At 45.8% G+C, this 17,719-nt stretch overlaps 6 protein-coding genes across 6 annotated transcripts; 3 read left to right on the top strand and 3 right to left on the bottom strand.

Moving 5' to 3' along the window:
- Nucleotides 1-411: 411 nt before the first annotated feature.
- Nucleotides 412-1,593, bottom strand: N7462_006807 (NAD(P)-binding protein; the record flags this gene model as incomplete). Its single annotated transcript, XM_057078525.1, has 3 exons — nt 412-1,149; nt 1,221-1,489; nt 1,545-1,593. 3 exons carry the CDS (start codon nt 1,591-1,593, stop codon nt 412-414), a joined length of 1,056 nt encoding a protein of 351 aa, XP_056934105.1.
- A 759-nt stretch (nt 1,594-2,352) lies between these two features.
- On the top strand, nt 2,353-5,012 carry N7462_006806 (fungal specific transcription factor domain-containing protein; the record flags this gene model as incomplete). Its single annotated transcript, XM_057078524.1, has 6 exons — nt 2,353-3,356; nt 3,415-3,609; nt 3,746-3,814; nt 3,871-4,092; nt 4,147-4,302; nt 4,364-5,012. The coding sequence occupies 6 exons, from the start codon at nt 2,353-2,355 to the stop codon at nt 5,010-5,012; spliced, it is 2,295 nt and encodes a 764-aa protein (XP_056934104.1).
- Nucleotides 5,013-6,477: 1,465 nt separating this feature from the next.
- N7462_006805 (sugar porter family MFS transporter) lies at nt 6,478-8,108 on the top strand (the record flags this gene model as incomplete). Its single annotated transcript, XM_057078523.1, has 2 exons — nt 6,478-6,951; nt 7,044-8,108. 2 exons carry the CDS (start codon nt 6,478-6,480, stop codon nt 8,106-8,108), a joined length of 1,539 nt encoding a protein of 512 aa, XP_056934103.1.
- Nucleotides 8,109-9,139: 1,031 nt separating this feature from the next.
- Nucleotides 9,140-9,361, bottom strand: N7462_006804 (chitin binding peritrophin-A domain-containing protein; the record flags this gene model as incomplete). The annotated part of the gene is made up of 1 exon (XM_057078522.1): nt 9,140-9,361. The coding sequence occupies one exon, from the start codon at nt 9,359-9,361 to the stop codon at nt 9,140-9,142; it is 222 nt and encodes a 73-aa protein (XP_056934102.1).
- A 3,655-nt stretch (nt 9,362-13,016) lies between these two features.
- Nucleotides 13,017-14,608, bottom strand: N7462_006803 (uncharacterized protein; the record flags this gene model as incomplete). The annotated part of the gene is made up of 3 exons (XM_057078521.1): nt 13,017-13,898; nt 13,967-14,107; nt 14,156-14,608. The coding sequence occupies 3 exons, from the start codon at nt 14,606-14,608 to the stop codon at nt 13,017-13,019; spliced, it is 1,476 nt and encodes a 491-aa protein (XP_056934101.1).
- Nucleotides 14,609-15,441: 833 nt separating this feature from the next.
- N7462_006802 (MFS general substrate transporter) lies at nt 15,442-17,614 on the top strand (the record flags this gene model as incomplete). Its single annotated transcript, XM_057078520.1, has 9 exons — nt 15,442-15,566; nt 15,620-15,730; nt 15,797-15,930; nt 16,013-16,136; nt 16,194-16,400; nt 16,456-16,824; nt 16,877-17,244; nt 17,336-17,529; nt 17,579-17,614. The coding sequence occupies 9 exons, from the start codon at nt 15,442-15,444 to the stop codon at nt 17,612-17,614; spliced, it is 1,668 nt and encodes a 555-aa protein (XP_056934100.1).
- Nucleotides 17,615-17,719: the final 105 nt, after the last annotated feature.

Below are 17,719 nucleotides of genomic sequence, written 5' to 3'. Positions count from 1 at the left end.
CGGAATATTGGCATGTTGGGGCATTCCAGCGAGGGTAATTGCGTGTTTCACTATTCGGTGGTTCGTAGAACACTCGGTTCAATTGCCGAGATACATGTAAGCAGAATAAGAAAAGTCTAGCCTTTGAGGCTTTGCTTCAGCAGTAGATAAACATGGGATACAAACGGCCAAATTATTGAGATGACCAACTTGAACTGACTAAGTTTCACATACACTCTTAAAATCGCGAATCGCATGAAAAATGCCCGCTTTAATTTAAACCCCACCTAGCTAAACTTTCAATACTTTGAATGAAATATGAATTATTTGATATTGGGAATATTTGAGTACATTGAATCCCAGATCTTCTATTCCAATACCAAAAGAGGCTACCGAAAGCCAATGAACCAGAACAAGTAGTCTCAGCGCTTGCTAGTTCTTGATAGCTCTTTCATCGAAAAATATTTTTTCGCCAGAAATCATGCTTCTTTGCAATGCCTGTCCAATTGCGACTGCCTTGACTGAACTTTGAAGGCTAATGGGCGTCTTTGTGTTCTGCAAGCAACACTCAGTGAATTCACGGGCCTCAGTGACAAAAGCTTCCCTAAATCGCTCATAATAATGCTGTGGTATTTGGCGCCTAGCACCAAAAGAGTCATGAACTTCAACATGATCCTTCCTTGGCTGTGAGTTGACCTTTACTGTGCCTCGTTCACAAATCAATTCAGTAATATCTTCCTGACCCGCCGCAATCATGCGAGAGCAGTAAAGGGCAGCAATCTTCCCACCCTCAAATTCAACGGTCGCGAGTGCGTTATCTCGATCACTACTCGCCTGCAGATCAGGATGAACAGCAGTAACACCTACAGACTGGAGGCTTTTGATCTTCGCATCATCTCCGAAGAACCATAACATGAGGTCAATGTCGTGGATAGAACAATCGACGAAAATTCCACCACTGGTCTTCGCATATTCAACAAAAAAGCCAGATGAGTCATATAAATCTGCAGTTTGGGAGCGGAAAACAATTGGCAGACCAAATTCGTTGTTGGCTATCCTGGCATGGGCTTCACGGTATGAGGCATCGAAACGGCGGGAGAAACCACACATGACTTTTTGATTCGGGTGAGTCTGTAGCGACTTTTCATATGCATCAACAACGGACTGGGCCTATTTTTATGTCATTAAATTGATGAGTCACGTGAATGAAAAACCCAACAGTCAATTCGCGAAGGTCTCACAACTTCAATGTCGATACTGAGAGGCTTTTCGCACAGAACGTGATAGCCTTTATTGATGGCCTTGATTGATTGCTCAGCATGCACCGCGGTAACACTAGCTACTACAACGGCATCCAATTCTTCGTTGAGCATCTCGTCATAGTCCTTATAGACTTTCACGCCCTGGAGATTTTCAGCTCCCCATTTACGTTCCTCCTCGTCAGGTGTGCACACAGCAACTACGTGCGCACGAGCTGTCAGTTCGTGAAAGTTGACGGCGTGGCGTTTGCCTGTCAAATTTGTTAGCAGGTTGTAGCATGCAACATTTCTGCAGTGTAAACGTACCCATACGGCCCAGGCCCGCAATTCCGACACGAAGCTTTGATCCAGCCATTTTAAATAAATTGAAATCAAAAAGGAGTATATAGGATCGGGAACTGACTCTGGACTAACACATCTTAAATAGCAGAGTGTGCTTGAGTCAGCCAAATAGGGGTGGATTTTGGCCTTTTGGAGAGTCACTTTATACGTTCGGAGTTGGAAAGCCGAGTCCGAATTTCGTGTATCAGGGGATCGGCGACCATTTGCCGGAGGCTTGAAATTGACTGGAAATTACGATTATACGTCCGATTCGCGGCGACGAGAACTTAGTCAGCTTTCAACTAAACTTCATTTAGTTAATTTAAAAGCTAAACTCCAGACAACTCGACAACAGGAAGGAACCCCGGATTAGCTGACTCTAGGCTAATTACCCCGCAAGCGGACCAGATGCGGTGTACAGGGGATCTCCGCCACCCCGAATACAGCAACTTCCCCAACCCCCCAATTTTATTTCCTAACAACAACTTCCTTTTAATTGCACAAAAGGAGCCGATGCCGACAACTTATCGACTTTGAATGCTGAATATGCGGCCTATTAGGCTTCCAGTCAAAAGGAAACATGCCACGATGGCGTGTGTCTCTTGCCGTGAGAGCAAAGTTAAGGTAGGACTCCTGATGCATGATTTGTTGGCTGAATATATTGATAACAACAAGTATTAGTGTGATGGAATGGAGCCAGCCTGTTCTACGTGTATGAACAAAAGCCGGGAATGCTCTTATCAGGCGATTGACAAAAGAAAGTAAGAAATTTCGGGAGTCCACGAGATCGAATATGTACTCAAGTGATCATTCATCATCTAGACTGCCATTAAGGGTTGCGATTGAACTCTTGAGTGGCAGAGTTGGCCAGCTATGTCAGTTTATAACTGAGAGTGGACTGCAACCCCCGCAACTGCCACCCGAGAAGGACGAGGCGTTGAAAAGAATATTGGAAAGCCTTGGACATATCAACGAGTCAAAGTCAATCATATCACTACCTAACGAGCTCGAGACCAAGAAAAGTTCCGAAATACATGGAAGTTACGATGGGCGTTTACCTGAAATGTCGGCGAATCACATTGTGCCCAACAATTCCGCGTCCATAGCTCCATGCAGTGATAGATTGGCCGAGGGTATGAGCGATACAGGTGTTCACAACATATCTAGCTCCCCACTATGCGCACATAATATCCCTTTCGACTTTCCATTTGGTGAGGCCACGACAAACATTGCCCAAGGCAGCCCGAACAGCGTTCTCAGCTCTTGGGACTTGGATCTTGGATTCATGACGTGCATCAATCCTACAGCTAATGGTGCACAATACCTCTCTGGTTCGCCCCAGGGAGCAACTGCTATCGAGCAAGATGGGTTTGTAAATTTTCTCGAACCAACCGTGCACGATGATGATGAGACGCTCGCGGAGGAAACGGGAAGCAGTGAAGATATTGAAAAGCTTATTGATGAGGTTTCTGACCGAGTAGGAACTATCAGGATTGGGCCTGGGGGCAAGACACAGTTCTGCGGCCCAACGTCAACATTCAACCTGACGGGAACGATGGAGTCAGAAGAGTCTGAGTTGCAGTCCATAAACGAGGCTTATGCTTCAGAGTACTATGATCGCTCCGGGTCTAACCAAGAAATACCGTCAACACTGGAGGAGCACCTCATAAATCTGTATTTTTGCTGGCAAGATCCATTTTGCCACATCGTCGATCGAAATATGTATTCGGAAGCCAGAAGGAAATGGCAGGATATGGAGGACACGCCTTTCTATTCAGAAGCCCTGCGATATGTCATGTCAGTATCAAGTAGATTCGTGGAAAAAAGCGGAAAAGGGACTGACAAAATCGTACAGGTGTGTTGTTGGAAGCGCTTTCGAGTCTCGCTTCCATCCGGCTCTTGTCACATTCCCGAAGTCACTGGTAGACTTTCTTGGGACTCGAGTGAAATCGATATTGGAGCTTGAATTAGATGACCCTTGCGTGGCAACCGTCCAGGCATTGGTGATTCTTAGCAATCATGAGATTGGAAATGGCAAAGGCAGAAGAGGGTGGTTATTCAGCGGTGAGTTTCGATTTTGCTATTTGAAAGACAACTGGCTTTTACTAATACTGGCGGTAAGGAATGGCAATACGACTTGCTTTTGACCTTGCCTTGCACCTGGACATGTCAGATTATGTTTTTAGAGGTGACATCACATCGGCAGACGCTGAACTTCGTCGAACAGTATTTTGGGCTGCATATACGGCTGATCAGTAAGTCTCTTACATATACACATGTTTTTACGAGTGCAAGACTTAAAACGTTATAGTCAGCTTGGATTTAATCTCGGACGGCCTTCTCGTACCAGCATGGAGGATGTAACCGTTCGGAAGCCACAAGGTCAAGTGGGTCAATCGGAGCATTACCGGTGGGTGCCATATGAAGTTCAAGGTGACATCAATTCGACGACTGGCTTGTTAGATTGTACCGAAGCTGTGAGTCAGCAGATGGTTTCTCTCTGTGAGCTTATGGTTCCATGCGGCTATATATTGTGAGTTTGAACCAAACACCTGGGCACGTTACAAAGGCTCACAATTCAAAATAGATATGGCACATCAAGAATCTCAAAGCCAGTTCTACAAGAGCTTAACGCGAAAATTGTCGCTCAACTGCACATGTGGAAGTCCAACCTCCCGCCCTTCCTGCAGATCAATCTTGACGACTACACCTCGGCATATTTACCACATGTATTGCTACTGCAGTAAGTCAACTGATTTCACTCCGGCTACAAGCTAGATACTAAGTGGCTTTTTAACATAAAGCATGCAATACCATCAAAATATAATATACGCTCACCGACCATGGATGTCCAAAAATGGGCTCCAGCCAAACCCGCCTAAGGGACCGGGTTATCTCCATGCTCGTGAGATGTGTATAAGCTCAGCCATCGCCATTTCGAAAATACTTGTTCTCTATGAAACACGATATACCCTACGTCGCATTAATGTCAAAGCAGTCTCAATAACGTCTTCTGCCATTCTTTTACTTCTTTTCGCCGCTGTGACAAAGTATCCTCCCCATCCACAATCTGAGATCAAACAATACTTGAACTCTTGTTTCCGAGCGTTGGATGATTTTTCGCTGTCTTGGCAGAGCGCTCGACGAGCCAAGGATCTCCTTGTTAATTTACAGCACCAATGGGAAATTCGAACAAAATCAAGGAAAGACATCAAAAATCTCGAAAAGATTATTTATCTACCTCGAAAACGCCCTCGGGGTTCAAGCAGGGTATATAGAGTGATGCCCGTGGGACGGGAGGCATTTGCATGTCGTAGATACGAGCCAGAGATGGACATTTACGTAGGCACTGAGCCGGGCTTGATGCCTATGAATGATTCGCGATCAGGACTTGACAACCGCAACAAAGATTCCTTTGATATTGCGCCGGGCTGTGGCCTTGATGCGCCCTAGTTACCTCGAAATCAGATGATAATTCCCCGATATATCTGGCCTTTCGGAATTAATTTCTTTTGGGCGATGAGCTCTCCTGGCTCTAAGGGCCGGGTTAAGTTGAATGTTGATGTCGGGCTATAGAATTGAGGTTTTCCTCCTGGGCCTATTTTCAAGGTGCTAACTCCATCTGATATCTCATTGACGAGGATTTCGATATTTGTCGTATTGCCAGGCTCATCCACCAATGTCTCGTCATCATCAGCAATAGCTGAGTTGAGGAAAGATAAGACCTCGTCTCTTTCTACGGAAAGATGAATTGCTCAGCGGTGGCGGAATCGCATTTTGATAATCTAAAGAGGCAGATGTCATCATTCTAAGGCCCAGGTCCCAGCTGCTGAGAGTACTACTGGGACTCCCCTCAATAAGTTTCTAATGACCATCACCTTGTGGGAAAGGGAAGGTCCTGTATTAACTGGGAAGGATCCAGGATTCAAGTCTGATTTTGAATTACCGGCTGCTAGTGATCCGAGGTCAATCTGCTTTCCACTGGATCAGCGCCTAGAATCGGAGCCATATCGCTCGAGCATGATGAGGGGTCATCGGATCCATCAAATAACTATTCCCCTGTCCGATCGCTGGAATTCCATGATTCGGGATCTGTTTGACTAAGACCGAGGTTGTCTAATATTATCTTCAACGCCATCTCTCTTTTGAATGGTAGTCGGGGAGACAGGGTTAGCACCAGTTTCAGATACACAGGAAATTCAACTTATCTTTGTTTCTCTTTTGAAGCCATACCTTAACTTTACTTTCCCGACAAGGAGAACTCGCCATTGTCGCATGTTTCCTTTTGCTGGGAGGTTTCATAGACCGCACCCTTGACGCTTTTTTCACGTATACCTTATATATTTATTTCCGGTGGTGAATTTCACCAGTGGCCTCCAAAGAGATAAACTGTTTGCCAGCATGATGGGCTGAACAAGTTGTGAGATTGGGGTAAACATGGGGATCATGTTTGCCACGCAATCAGCCTCGGGAGGCAAAAGCGGGGGAGGGGGCGTTGTTCCTTCATTGATTGGCAGCCTGATTTAGCCAGTGTCTCCACACCAATTTCAACCCCGCAGTAGCCAGTCACCGTTATGAGGATGATAACATGGGCACAATTGGGTTCAGTTCTGCCATACAGTCTTACTGGGCGAAATAGAACATTTTTCTCCACGCCAATCGGTCGCATATCCTAGTCGACCTAGCCGAAATACAACGGGTTCGGTGAATGATTTCCGATGCGGTCAGCGAGTGGTTGTTGTGCTCGAGGCCCCATATTTATTCCCCAGAGCCGAGAAGATCTGCGCCTCAAGGCCTGGGATGATGGGTTTAATTTTTAATGCTGCTCAGAATGCATATAAACTGAGCATGATAGGTCGCTCAAATTACCACCTGATTCTATATTTCTGTCAACAGTTTGGCCCTATTCTTTTTCCTCATGTTTTCTTCCAATGCTGAAGGCAAATGGCTTCTTTACAGAATCACTGCTGCTTGTGGCGCAGGGTTTCTTCTTTTCGGATATGATCAAGGGGTTTACGGTGGCCTTCTCGACAATGACCGATTCCTGCGGACTTTCGGATACCCAAACTCGACTATACAGGGTCAGATGACCGCCACCTATGACATTGGATGCATCGTAGGTACATTGATATCGATGTTCTGGGGAGATAAACTGGGTCGGCGCCTGTGTATCCTTATTGGCTCCTGTATCCTGCTCGTGGGTGCTGTGTTGCAAACTGCGTCATATTCCCTTGCACAGATGATCGTTGGTCGCATTGTGGCAGGACTTGGTAATGGCATGAACACAATCGCTATTCCTATTTGGCAGGCTGAGACCGCGAAAGCGGAGGATCGAGGGAAGCTCATCGTAGCTCAACTTGTGACCAACATATTCGGAATAGTGATTACCAGTGTATGTTCTCTCTTACCCTTTTGTCTTTCTCCAATGTGCGCAAGTTTTTTTTTTGTTTGGAAAATTTTCAAAATAACGTAGCAAATATGCAGTGGATGAATTATGGCTTCACATTCGTTCCCAATTCCGACATCAGCTGGCGATTTCCTCTTGGATTCCAATGCTTCTTTGCGCTCATTACTGTGGCCCTGGTTCTGATATCTCCGGAGTCTCCCCGCTGGCTAGTAATGAAAGACCGTGTCAGCGAAGCCCGTGAAATAGCTGCTCGATTCATGGCCAGATCGACCGATGACCCTGTAGTTATCCATCACATTCAAAATCTAGTTGCAACTGTTGCCCATGAATCGGAAGTTCAGCAATCCCTTCCGCTTAAAGAAATCTTCGCTCGTGACAGCAAACAATTTACCCTACGCCGAATGCTGCTAGGCGCAGGGACTGCCTTTTTTCAACAGGTTGGAGGAACCAACGTCATTGCATATTACCTTCCGGTAATCCTCACTCGCTCAGTCGGCCTCAGCAGCCGCATGGCATTGATTCTGACTGCAGTTGACTCGATTTCCCTAATGTTCTGGGGCACTATGGCTTCGTTCTTGATTGACCGCGTCGGACGTAAACGACTGATGCTGATGGGCGCTTCTGGAAGTTGCGTTTGTTTTGCATTGGTTGCTGTTGGGCTTTGCTACGGCGGGGCAGATAAAAAAGGCATGTCAGTTCTCGCGGTGGGTTTCATTTTCCTATATTACGTTTTCTATGGGATGTCCCTTCTATCAATCCCATACATTTACCCAGCAGAGATCAACTCTCAAAAAATGCGGAACATTGGCACATCTTTTGCTACAACTGTGAATTGGCTTTTTGTATATGTCGTGGTTGTCGCCACTCCCACTGCGATAGAAAGGATTCAGTGGAAGTACTATATGTTTTATGCCATCTTCAATTTCTGCTTCCTTCCTATTATTTGGTGGTTTTATATCGAGACTGCTAATCTTTCCTTGGAACAAATCGATCTTCTGTTTGAGTTGAAACATGAAGCAGGAACCACAATGAGCTGGAACGAAGCTACCAGAATCGCTCGAACCGAACAGGGCGTTAGCCTGAGTGTCCCTTTGGGGAAGGAAGACAAATCCGAGCCAGAGCACTTTGAGATTGTGACGTGAGAATTCCTTTGCTTGCTTAATGTTTTAAGTCTATTTTTGAAAACACTATCGCGGCAATTTATATGGCTCTACAAACTCTTAAACAACTATTTATTGCTGCATCGTTCTTTAAGCATTGACCCCGGTCTCGAACTAGCCTATAGATATTACAATTCACGCAAACAATAATGATCTACTTTTTCAAGTCTTTATACCTATAGCACTCGGATTTGTCTCCGGGCGCGATAGAAGAGTAATTTGAATACAGCTATCTATAAGGCAAAATATGACTGATACCTAAACCTATACTTTATACCTAACAATATATTTGCCTATGTCTAGTCTACGTTAATGTTAAAGAATAACTAATTATACAGGGTAGAAAGCCCGTCAACTAGGTAGGAAGATAAATGTTAAGTAAGGAAGGCAAAACACTGTTTCTTGCTATCATGGATCTCTCTATAATCCTTATTTTATATACAGGCTTCAGCACTTTCCTATATATCCAAAGCAAAGGCGATAGATCATATTATAATATACGGTCTGACGTGACCTATAATAGAGGTAAGCGAAGGCTACAGGAAAGAGGGATTCACGAATCCCTAATAGAAGGGCACCGAACCCTTAGGGCCTTTAGGTCATGCATCTATGTTAGGGAGAAGTAGGGCTATCATAACGAAGCCTGACCGATAAGGTGTCGAACTGACACCTAAGGCATTGAGTTGGGAATAGCCTCATGTTGCAATATCATATGACAACTTAGTAGTTATCCCGTAACTACTTCGTCGACTAACTAGGCGCCCTTTAACCATATACATCTTCGATTGAACGGACTGAATCTTAAAAGATTAAGAAGAGGTAATCTCAGATCTGGGACTAAATGTACTAAATTTGCTGAAGAATAATATAGGAAACATAACAGGCCAAGCGGGGTGGGAGGGGTAAGGTATTAAGGTCGTAATGGAAACATGCCATGCGGAAACCTTTACACAGCCTTTTCCAAACCCAGCCCGTTCATTTGCTAAGCTAACACGATTAAAAGTAACCAGCATCTACTTGTGATGCCAGCAGCTTTCCACTAGGTGCTCAAAGTCACAGACGCTAGTCTTCGCCTGAAACGCAGTTCCCGGGCCGCAAGTCTTCAAAACCGGTTTTCCACCCACAGGGCATTCGTAGAATCGATGGCAGTTTTCAGAGTCGGCCCATGCCACAGAGCCAGTAGCAGTGTCGGAGACTGGTTTCGCTGTCACGGTAGAAAAGAGGATGAAGGCCATTATGGCGTTGATTGGTTGATAGATGAATTGCATAGTGTCGACTGTGGCTGAGTTAGTTACAACGATAGAAAAGCGTCGAAAGGGTAGGCTAGACGTAGTTACTTGATGTATGCTGAATAATAGTGGAAAAGGAATCCTGAACGTAAATTGAGCCAAAGTGCTGAGGATTTCCAAGGACTGCTGATTGTGAAGAACTAGATGTGAGGCCGCTGGGGTTATAGTCCTCAATTTATTCTATGTCGGCTAATTCCTTTATATGTCACGAGAGAATCCATTCCTATCGTCGGCTACTGTGCCCTCATGATGACAAAGGGGGCCGGGTGCATATTTGGGCTGGAATTTGCTTCAATATTGCCCCACAGATTACTAGCACTTGGAATTCAAAAACAACCTAAGCATTTAAAGAAAGCTGTCAAAATTGGCGAGAAAGGCGGAGTAGTATGATGGTGCTTATGCTCAGCAAGACCTGTTCTTATCGCTATCTTCGGAATGGTTTCTAATCACGTCCAGATAATCTCACCGCCTCTTCAAGCAACCTTAGAGTTTATAAAACTGTTTGACTTCCTGGCTGTCCATGTCCCACATGCCATCAATACTTGGCGCTTTTGTATTAGCTATAAGAAAAGTTATTACAAGCGAGTGGTCGTCGGCAAATATTTCCGCAGTTCATTCGAGCTACTCTCATATCTGGTTGGTTAGCTGTGTGCCTAATTTATACGTGATTTGCTTGTTATTTTCGATATTATGGGAACCTAGTCATCAAAGCCCCATTTTCCCGGCACAGGATACTAGTCATATCCATTACTTTTCTCGCCGTACTCATGGCTGATAGGCGTAGTCCATTCCAGGTGCAATACTAATATGTACTGAGACGGCTAATTCCGGCCACATTCGCACTGATTACGATTCCAAGATTATCTCTAAACCGTACCGTTGCTATACTACGCCTTCCAGGGCCTTGGATCCCGTTGAGTACCTTGCAGAGAATGCCAGAGTGCGCGCCAAGTGAGTCCTTAAGTGTTACCACGAAGTGATCTCCCCTACTTGTATGTTACGTTGTCTTGAAGGTGAACTGTGAACTGCGGAATGCTAAAGGTAAATTTCAATATAGGAGGATACAGTATCAGATAGGAAGGCTAGGATATAATAGAATGAGATGCTTACTTTGATGATGTCTAACTATTTAAATATTCAGGCGGGGGTATATTGAAATCCCCCTAACTTGCTCTCTATTGAGTAAAATCAGACTGATACTAGCTTATCTCTTTAGCATAAAATGTATATTAATAGATATGCAAATCGGGAAGTCCAGCAGAAATTGTTATAGAACAACCAAGTGTATAATACTTGATGTTATTCGAGCCGACTTCGGATACGAATCGTATATACGTATAACGATGTATATTCATAAAGAACAAGAAGTTAGAATCGGACTCTTTTATCTTTATCCCTCCAGCAAACAGCGGAATAACAATATTGAGTTCATAAAGGAGAAATCCCTTTCTTTCGAACTGAATCTCTTCAAGATTCAGTTATTAGAATAATACACCTTTACTATTCTTCCTCGATTCTATAACGATTTAATGTTATATTCATTTTTCCTTACCTAACTAACAGGCCGCTACCCTGCAAGCAGCACCCTAACAATAACTACTACTTCCTTACTAGTTCCTGATATCATACAACTTCCAGCTACTATCTAGATTATAATAGGAAGGCCTAAGGGTAATGGGTGGTACTTGAAGCTTTATAATCTCTTTCTACTAGAGAAGATAGGCCGAGAGCTCGTGCTATTCTATAGTATTCTTTCTCGAACTCTACAGTACAGTAATATGAAACACGTAAATCTATCTCCTCTCTTTTCTCTCCCCGTTTACACCTATTGCCTGGGGCCGCCTCATACGCTCACATACGCTATCAATGTATATATTCCAGTCTTCCCTTCACCCGACTAAAGGACCAGGTAATCAAGGCTGCTATTCTTCACCCCCTCTATAGCGCAAATCAACAACCCTAGTCAATATTATATAATGCGACCCCGCCTTAATCTAAGATGAAAGATACCTTTATATTCATTCTTACTTCTTTACTCTAGTTTGTTTTGCTATACTTCCTTTTTACCTCCTTTAGCAGAAAGTATTTATTCTCCATAATAGGATTAGCACAAAGTTCTCCGTCCGCGGTGAACGATAAAGCGCATCCTAATAAAGGCAAGGAACATACTAGTAAGAACGATAATACTCAACCGAAGAACCGTGTTAGCACCAACAAAGCCTCAAAGAATATTCTAGTGATTAGCCCAACCGGGTCAGGTAAGACTGTCTTCATCAGACTTGCAACAGGCGAAGATATTGAACCCAGTCATACCACAGAAACAGGTAAGGCTTTAATACAGAACCCCCGAAGGCACAGAAACTTATTAGAACCTCATTACGTAGATACGGATGACCTTCGAAGTTACTCTACCACCATCGATAGCCAGCCCTTTGCGTTTATTGACACACCTGGTTTTAGTAACCAAGACAATGATAGTCACGTCACAGCGATCAAAATCTGCCACTGGTTGTGTGACTATATCTTTGCATGTGGAGGGGAGGTTTACGGAGTTTTATGCCTGCAAGACATCGGCGTACCGAAGGGAACGCTGGCAATGCAGTGCACTGCCGAGTTTTTGCAGGCGTTAGTGGGAATGTTAAGACGCGTTGGTTCGAGAGGCAGAAAAAATGACCCATGGAGATGACGTCAAGACGCTTCATCACCCACTGGGCCCTATGGTCTCGGAGGCATCCTCCAAGCGGTTTCGACAATTTGTCAAACATGCTCAAGATCAGGGCAAAGTGTCGATCTACGGCGGCAGGAGTGACGGAAGCAAAGGCCTCTTTGTTTAGCCAGTGATTTTCGAGTTGAAAGAATCTGAAAATGTCACGACATCGGATCTTATAACCAAGGAGCTTTTTGGGCTTCTGTTTGCTATTCAAATCTCTGACACTTCTTCAGCCGCTAGGTTTGAAAATGCCTGTGAACGTATTGACAAAACTTCGGAATATGGCTTAGTAGGCTCCGTCTTTGCACATGGTAGGGAGGCTATCGAAATTGTTGACACGAGACTGCAAGATCTGTAGGGATGATCTGTATCGATGAAAAGAGAAACTGGCTTTCGTGATGTGTATGAAGTGGACACAAATACTAAAATGAGAAATTTGAGGCTTAAGTAGGGGAAGGTTTCATGTCAACGGCAGTTGGACATGCTAAACCTTCCTCGTAAACAATCATATCACCCATTCTCTCAGTACATTTGAAATGATCTGCAGGATACCTGTTGCGCTCCGAATGAGACGGTGTATATTTCGCACGCAGCTCGGCTAGGACCAGAATAACCATGCAAATTGCGTGATTTCCTGCTTCATCACGGCCCTGGGATGCTCAGAAAACAATCCGTACGATTATTTCACAATCCATCCATCTATTGAGGTGCATCGCAAGCAATTGACAAAAGCGAAGAAAGGAACCGCCACAATAAGGCATGGCTTGCGACCACAGAGAGTATTCATCTTTAAAGATAAAACCAGGATGGAAGCACTTTCATCCACCAGTCATAATCGTCAAGGCAGGTGTACGGACTTGACAAGGAAAGTTTCCAAAGGTTTACTACATCTTAGCCTGTCTGAAGGAGGGTTTCCTCGGCGGCATAGTACAAATAGGCATCTTCCACGCCCTTCTCTGCTGCTTTTGACAATGTTTGTGACAAAGAAGCTGGGTGGGTATTGCAGAAAGGACGATCCGTCCGTCGCAGGGATATGCAATCAAGTGGATCTGCCGCATCCCAGCGGCGTTCCCATCGATGGATTGTTACCTCGCGGATGTAAGAGGCCAATTCAATCCCACGAAATTCTATGCTCTTGAGAACATCATGACAGTAGTCAAGCTTCCTACGATTCCCGGTATCGATAAAGTGAACTGAAGCCATATTCAAGGGGAAAAACGCAATCTTGGCGCACGACAAATTCATCATCTTTTGGAAACAATAGGGCATTGCGCGAGGTATTTTGTCGGCATATGCCCCTCGAAGAACATACTCCGGATCTTCGAATTGTGATGCAGGATTTTTTCTCGAGGAGGAGCTTGTGTGTGACCGGATTAAAGAGCGTGCACGGTGAATCACTGGCAGAAGAATAACCATGTGGGCCCAGAATAAGGTGTAGAGAATCGCGTTGTGTAATGTTGAAAATTGATATGCAGGGCCGAATAATGATTCCGGAGAAGAGATGTTTATGTATTCAGGCGAGTGCCATTGGGATGGTTCTTTGCCAAGGTACCCCTCTGTTTGTAATTTCATCAGTTTGGCCTGCACCTCTAAGCATTGCTGAAGAATACTTTGGCAAGCTGCCAGATCGGTCTGATTGACTTCAATTGCAGATTTCAGAGACCCTATAGTTGCTGTTGTCTGCACGATTTCCAGCAATGGATCACCATTGGTGGGTTCCATCAGATACTCGTATTCCGATTTTGAGAGATACATCCCTGTCGATGTCAAAGCCTAGTTAGAATTGTTAGCATATTGAATCAATACACAATTCAAAGATTGTGGATCTAGACAGGACGCACCAGATACAACTTCTGTTGATGATGATAAATTATATCAACAATAGGATCGCGCTGTGCTCTGGGCTTGTATTGTTTTAGTAGGCTTGTCATTCCTGCGATATGTGTCCCTAAAGGGCTCACGCCATTAGGAGCATAAAACACCTAAGATTCAATCATCCACCGTTAGCTAGAAGTCTCAGAACGACGGACCAAGTCGAAGAACTGTACATTAATCTCGCAAAAAATCATCGCAATATACAAGAGCTCATTGGAGTAAGCGCCTCGGTGAATCATGTTGGTCATCTGCCGTATCACAGTGTTGTACAAATACAGTCCGTGATTTAAGACTAGCGTATCGTTGTTTGTTTTGCCCAGAAAGAGGCAGGATATTGCCAACACAGCTCGGTCGGTCATGGAGCTTTTCTGAGGAAGGTTTCCGATCTGACAGACCAGAACTTTGTCAAAGCAAGTGCTCGAAGGAGAAGCCTCACTTGTGTAGTAACGCTGGATGAAGGATGAGAAGATTTGGATCCGGATCGCCTGTGCCACGTGGACCGCTGCTGGTAGTCTCAGGGTCACCGAGGTGACTGGACTAGGTAGGGTTTCTAGCTTTTTGCTTCGCGCAGCGAGGCCCCCCGGACGAAATTCCGGTACTTTTCCCATCCTTGGCATTGGATCCTTGATTTGAGGCACCGGCCACATTCGGGCCTTTGTTCATCGCACTTGTTAACTGTTTAGCATCTGGCTTGTTCGGCGGTGCGGGGACACCCATATACCTTGATTTTCCGCTGTCTGCAGTTCACGCATCCCTTTGAAGTCCACGGTCTTCCACCCATTTCCAGGAGCCTAGCCTTCAGGCGCTGTTTGAAGATAAAGAAACGAAATGCAGCGAGCCTTACGGGTAGAAGAGGGAGGGGAGGGGGGGGATGGGGGGGGTGGGGATGGCAAAGGAAAGCGAGCGTGCGGGGGAAAAAGAAAGAGAGCAGTCTATAGAATGAGGGACGATTGCACCGCCTTAACCAATGGGGGCGAAATTCAAACACAGGCCCCTAGCCAATCAGATGATAGCCCTGCAGCATTGAGAGCCCAACCCAACGGATCGTGCCGATCATCGAAGACAACTCTACTACCCCATATGCTGATCTTCGAAACCGACCTGCACCAGATGGGCAATCAATGCCCTATCCTGGGCAAGCCGGCATCCCGTGGAGAGCGGGAGGATCCGTGGGACCAAGTTGGGGCTCGGTTGACCATTTAGCCCCCAAAGCGCCTCGACCTACTCCGTATTGGGAAGCGACTGCGAGATGCCCCCACATTCCCGCAGTTCCTGTCTGAATCGGTTAAGATTACTTTGGATAGAAAGGAGCCTTTCTTTTTAGGCGCCAGCTTGCCCGCAGTCCCTCCCTGAATGAGCCAAGTATCAAGGCTCGGGTTGCATAGCTTCAAACAGCACACCACGAACGTAGCGAGGACTCAGCTCAATGATACGACAGAAAATGGATTTTGCCCTCGTAGCGACTGTTGGAGACCTCTATAAGAGCATGGTCTTGCAGGCGATTTCCTTCGGTGTCGGCCTGTGCTACGAATTCTCCCGTCTCCTTCCCAACCTCGAGTCTTATGAGTGCGACATTCGGCCATGACCATGAAAGAGACTGCAGTCCAGCTGGACGATAGGCAACATGTCATCGCCGTGGATATACCAGAGAGCTCCTCCGTAACCGAGTCGATTGAGAGTTCATCGCCACAATATCTTCAAGGAACTCGACTGTATACCGTGACAGCTACGTAGGTACTGCTCGGTCTCCCAACCCACGATACACATGTTAACAACTTGAACTTGAACGCCCAAAGTCTCTGCTTGTGTTTATTCTTGACGAATCTCGAGATCCCGATCGTTTCAACGGCGCTGGTCAGTATCGCAGGGGACCTGGGCGGGCTGGACAAAATCTACTGGATCACGACTGCGTACATGCTTGGATATGCCGGTACATTGGTGTTACTCTGCAAGCTCTCGGGCTAGTTATATCTATTGGGACGCCGCTGACTGATTTGTGAACGTACTTGAAGGGGTCCTTGTTTTATCTGCAAAGGCCAGTGACATCTTTGGTCGCAAGGCATGTCTTCTTACCGCCCTTATCATATTCGTCATCTTTTCGGCTGCTTGCGGTGCCGCTCAGACGATGAATCAATTGTGAGCTCATTGTTTCTAAGATCACGTTGCACTTGCTGATTACCATTTCGTGATCAGAGTTATCTTCCGCGCATTGCAAGGCCTTGGAGGAGCAGGCAATTACGCTATTTGCTCGATCATCGTTGTGGAGATGGTCCCCCCAGACCAGTTTGCCAAATACACCGGCGGAGTTGCCACAGTATTCGTATTCTCGCTTCTCTTCGGGCCGCTCTTTGGAGGTGCAATTACTCAACACTCGACCTGGAGATGGGTCTTCCTCCTCAAGTACCTCGACAATCTATCTTTTTGTCTTAGCTCCTCAACTAATATGTATTGGCAGTATACCACCAGGGGTTATTGCGGTTATAGCCTTATTTCTGCTATTGCCGAATGGATTCCCTTTTCACCACAAGCCGCGTGAGGCCAGGCGTACCTTTTGGGAATCCTTTATGAATGCATACCATCGGATCGACATTACGGGCGCTTTCTTATTGGTTGCAGCAACTGTCCTGCTGGCAGCTGGTCTTAATGAGGCCGATGAGCGATTCGCCTGGCGATCTGCCTTTACTATTGCAGTTCTAACCATCTCGGGCATTTTATGGGTTCTTTTTCCGCTGTGGGAGCGGCGGGTGACTCTGATGAATTCCCGTATCGAGCCTGTGTTTCCATGGCGATTCTTTTACAATCGTGTGTGGATGGCAATGCTAGTGTAAGTCATCCTCCCAACTGATCCCCAGTTTGCAGTCTAAGACGCTCGATAGAAATGCCGTATTTCTGGGGATGGTTTTCTTTGCAACCATGTTTATAGTTCCCCAGCGCTTTGAGATTGTCAACGGACTCTCCTCTTTCGACGCTGCTGTCCGGTTCATCCCTTTCACGGTGTTTTCCCCCGTCGGATCGATGTTATCCCCGACTCTTGGAAAGGCTTTCAAAATTCCTTTGATGTATCTTCTGATCATGGGTTCGGCAGTCCAAATTCTTGCCTTTGCCTTGCTCGGGACTCTACCCAACGGGTATGATATCCCGACTCGACAATATGGATATCAGATCCTGGCTGGGTTTGGTTGCGGCATAAATATCCCCCTTCTTACTTTAATGACACCCTTTGCCACTGAGAAGAGAGACCATGGTAAGCCAAATTTCTCCCCTTCTCTCCCTCCCAACCCAGACACGTGTGTCCAGAAGGTAGGCGCTAATTCTGATTCCCTTCGGTGTATTAGCGGTTGCCATGGGGGCAATCGCGCAATTTCGAATCTTAGGGGGGTCTATTGGTCTAGCGATTGTCACTGCCGTTCAGCATGGCTATCTGCGCTCTCATTTGCGCCAATCTTTGGAAGGGGCAGGGGACCTGGTGGAGGCCGTCCTGCAGTCAACCTCAGCCATCGCCACGCTTCCCAGTGACACGCAAGATCTCGTCCGTGAGACCTATGGTTCCAGTTACAATCTCCAGATGAAGGTCTTAGCTGGACTGGCAGGGGCTCAGCTCCTTACGTCGCTGATGATGTGGCATAAAAATCCAATCAAAGCAGCATAGGCCTAGGAAAACGTATTGAACCAGGGCGCTCTACGGCAAATCTGAGAATGCAGGCAGGATGAGATAGGTC

The sequence above is a fragment of the Penicillium macrosclerotiorum genome (assembly GCF_028827735.1).
Source record: "Penicillium macrosclerotiorum strain IBT 26536 chromosome Unknown utg000006l_segment0_segment0, whole genome shotgun sequence".
Taxonomy (NCBI): domain Eukaryota; kingdom Fungi; phylum Ascomycota; class Eurotiomycetes; order Eurotiales; family Aspergillaceae; genus Penicillium; species Penicillium macrosclerotiorum.
The sequence above is the reverse complement of the archived record's forward strand: the minus strand, read 5'-3'. Positions and strand labels throughout refer to the sequence as shown.